Source organism: Atta cephalotes (genome assembly GCF_000143395.1).
Source record: "Atta cephalotes unplaced genomic scaffold scaffold00006, whole genome shotgun sequence".
Classification (NCBI taxonomy): domain Eukaryota; kingdom Metazoa; phylum Arthropoda; class Insecta; order Hymenoptera; family Formicidae; genus Atta; species Atta cephalotes.
Window position 1 is genome coordinate 4,594,548 of NW_012130070.1, and position 3,196 is coordinate 4,597,743.

The window sequence follows — 3,196 nt, forward strand, 5'->3', positions numbered from 1 at the left end:
GATATTATTCATCATAATTGTTTATTATAATAATTGCACAATAAAAAATTGCAACGTTAAAATATCTAAATTAATAAATGAAATAGGCTCAACTAATTAAATTTAAACCGATGAGCAATGCCGATATGAGACATTGCAATACAGAATATAAATTCGAATGTAAATTGAAACGCCATTTATTAAGAAAGTAAATACATGTATATAATTATATATTTCGATCCTCTGTTCAGGTCCTCAGCAATGCAATTAATCACACAATACCAAATTATTCGGAAAAACGCATGAAAGAGAATGCTGTAATACATGGATTAATAGTCAAACTATTAGATGTTCACTTGTCGAATTTTTTTGTCATCAAATTGTTCAAATAGTTGACCATTAATCCATGTATTAGAACATTCTCTTTCATGCGAATAATTTTTCCGAATAATTTGATATTGTGCGATTAATTGTACTGATGAGGATCCGAACTAAGAGTCGAAACGTATATATGTATTTACTTTCGTAATATAATAAATGTCATTTTAATTTATTTTATTTAAACATCTTTTGTTGATTTATATCGGTTGATTATCGTTTTTTTAGTTAAAATATCTATAGAATAATAAATATTCAAAAAGTTTATCAAACAGAAAATTCAGACAGAAAATTTTAAAATCCAGCATAAATATTTATAATACTCTGCTATACCGTAAATTAATTATAGCGTAAAAATGATGTAAAAGAATTCAAAGATTATAAAAAACGAATCAAATTTAAAAAATATTTACAGATTAAGCATGTTTTTAAATAATCATAAATACAATATTAATCATATCAATAAATATAATTTATAAAACACATACACACAATATGAGATATTATTCATTTTGAAGTGATATTCATGCACATAACACTAACTAATTTCTGTGACATTTGAATTAATGCAATTAGTAAAAGCGCGATTAGAATATATTTTCAAGCAGAAAATAATTTCCTTGGGAGTCAACGTAAAAAACAGTGCTCGCGTCAAATATATAATGTCAATTACATTGAGATTGTAGAAAAAAATAGCGACCACTCGCCACGTACATGATGCGTTCTAATACGTGTGCGTGATTAATTAAGTAATTTAGCTTGAATACTTAATTTCACGATAAGTAATATAAATTACTTCATTGTGTTACTCTTACAGGTATATAATTATTTACGATGATATTATACTATAATGATATTATACTATAGTGTAAAAAAACTATAATTTCTGAAAAAAAAAATTCTGTTTCCACAATGAGTTATGAATCAGCAAATCATTTTTAGCGAATAGCTTGGAATTAAACGGTTCAAAGTTCTCGCATTTAGTTTAATGTTGCTTGCAATTAATGTAATGTTACACGTTATTTGTTTTTGTTGTTTTCAAACCTCAGACAATTCACAGCAAATCGAGTTTGTCTTTCGCATTAGTTAAGACTCCTATAGATAAACGACTTTATGCATCTACAATGGCAGTAGCAGTAATGAGGCTGTAAGAATAACAAAGTGACCAATCACAGTTGAATATGAGAAGAATAATCGATTGTGATTGGTCAATATTTACTCTTATAACCTCCATTACTGATATTGACATTGTAGACCACGCATTAGATTTATTTGCGTCGCATGCTCCAACATGCTTCTACTTCTTCCAACCATAGCTCCTCACTCAAACGCGTTTATTATAGAGATGTTAGAGTGAGTAGGAGCTATAGGAACATGTTGGAGCATGTTGGAATGTGCGACGCGAACAAACCTTTTGTACACATCGATCCGTTCATACAAAGCTATATTCTGTAGCGCTATAGAAAAATGAACATTCGCGACTCTTTTCTGTAACTCCGTATGAACGGATCGGCGTTTTTGATTGTGGCCCTACAAAGTCGTTCTTCTATAAAAACTCTTAGTTTGATACTGAATGGCTAGGTTCAGCAAAAAAAAACCGCTCAATAAGTGCTTAATGAGCAGTTTTCTTTGCTGAATGCAACCACGTAATCGACAATATGTGTCTTCTAATGTTTTTTATTTTAATATTTTGATTTCGCGACGAAACAGAAAAATAATGAATTAAATATTAGATACAACGCTCTCTAAAACTTTCTTTTTTTAATTTTCATAATCGAAATTTATACACACGCACAACATATAATAGTTCTCCAAGAGACGTTCTAAAATTGTTCACAGAACGTTCTACATTCTAAAGACTAAAGTCTTTGGAGAACTATGTTCCATGGTATTTATCAGATATCATTTACAAGCACAAATATTGAGATTATGAGTCAAGACGTTATCGTATTAAAAGTCAAGTTCTTTCTATACTGCGTACCCCCACCTAATGGAAGGCATTTTAACCCTTGACTCATTCATGAGAGATGTGCAAGTGAAAATAAAAAAAGTGTATGATTGAATCATTCAGTAAATATGCTAAGTATGCTAAGAAATCTATACATAATAAGAGAATATGTATAGATGAAATACGCGCAAAAAGGAATAAATTTCCAAACTAGACGATCTATGGATGTGTCAAGTTTAAAGCATATATTTAAGAAGTAATCTTCACGTCTTTATGGTACTTACGTGAAACCAGCAAGTGCATTCAGCAACGTCGACTTTCCAGCTCCGGACGGACCCATAATAGCCACTAATTCGCCGGACTTAAATTCGCCACTTATGCCGTGCAGAATTTCCTTCTCGCCTATAACACGAGATCGCAATTATATGATTGCATCATTGCACATTGTGCATTCAATGCACAATGATTCATTGTTAACTTGCTTCGGATATGATATTCCTTTTATAGCTCAATTCGTACGAGAGATAAAGAGTGTGCGAGAGGTAAAGTATGACGTGAATACGTATTACGGAATATGTAACATTTAACATCCTTGGATTACGTCGATCACAAAATTTATTCAATAGACTAGGGCTTGTTTTATGTGAAATCATTTTATCAATCATCATCAATCATCATTTTATTCAAGGCTGCTTTTAGAGTCACTGACTTGAATCACGACATCTTAATTATGCGAAAGTAAAAGACATATGAGGACTATATAAAAAATTAAGAAAATATTTTGTAAAAGGAAATAGAATATAAAATATTCCATTGGAGTTAGCCTTGCAATTTTATTTTATCCTACATATCCTATAAATATAGAATGTAATTATAAGATATACATATATA

The 3,196-nt window shown here is 30.3% G+C and overlaps 1 protein-coding gene across 1 annotated transcript in view; it reads right to left on the bottom strand.

Annotated features, from left to right (window-relative positions):
* LOC105626722 (ATP-binding cassette sub-family G member 1) overlaps nt 1-3,196 on the bottom strand; it is a 25,198-nt gene that overhangs the window by 12,013 nt on the left and 9,989 nt on the right. The window contains exon 2 of the mRNA XM_012208019.1: nt 2,590-2,707. Coding sequence (XP_012063409.1) covers nt 2,590-2,707 — 118 coding nt within the window. The remainder of the gene's footprint in view (nt 1-2,589; nt 2,708-3,196) is intronic.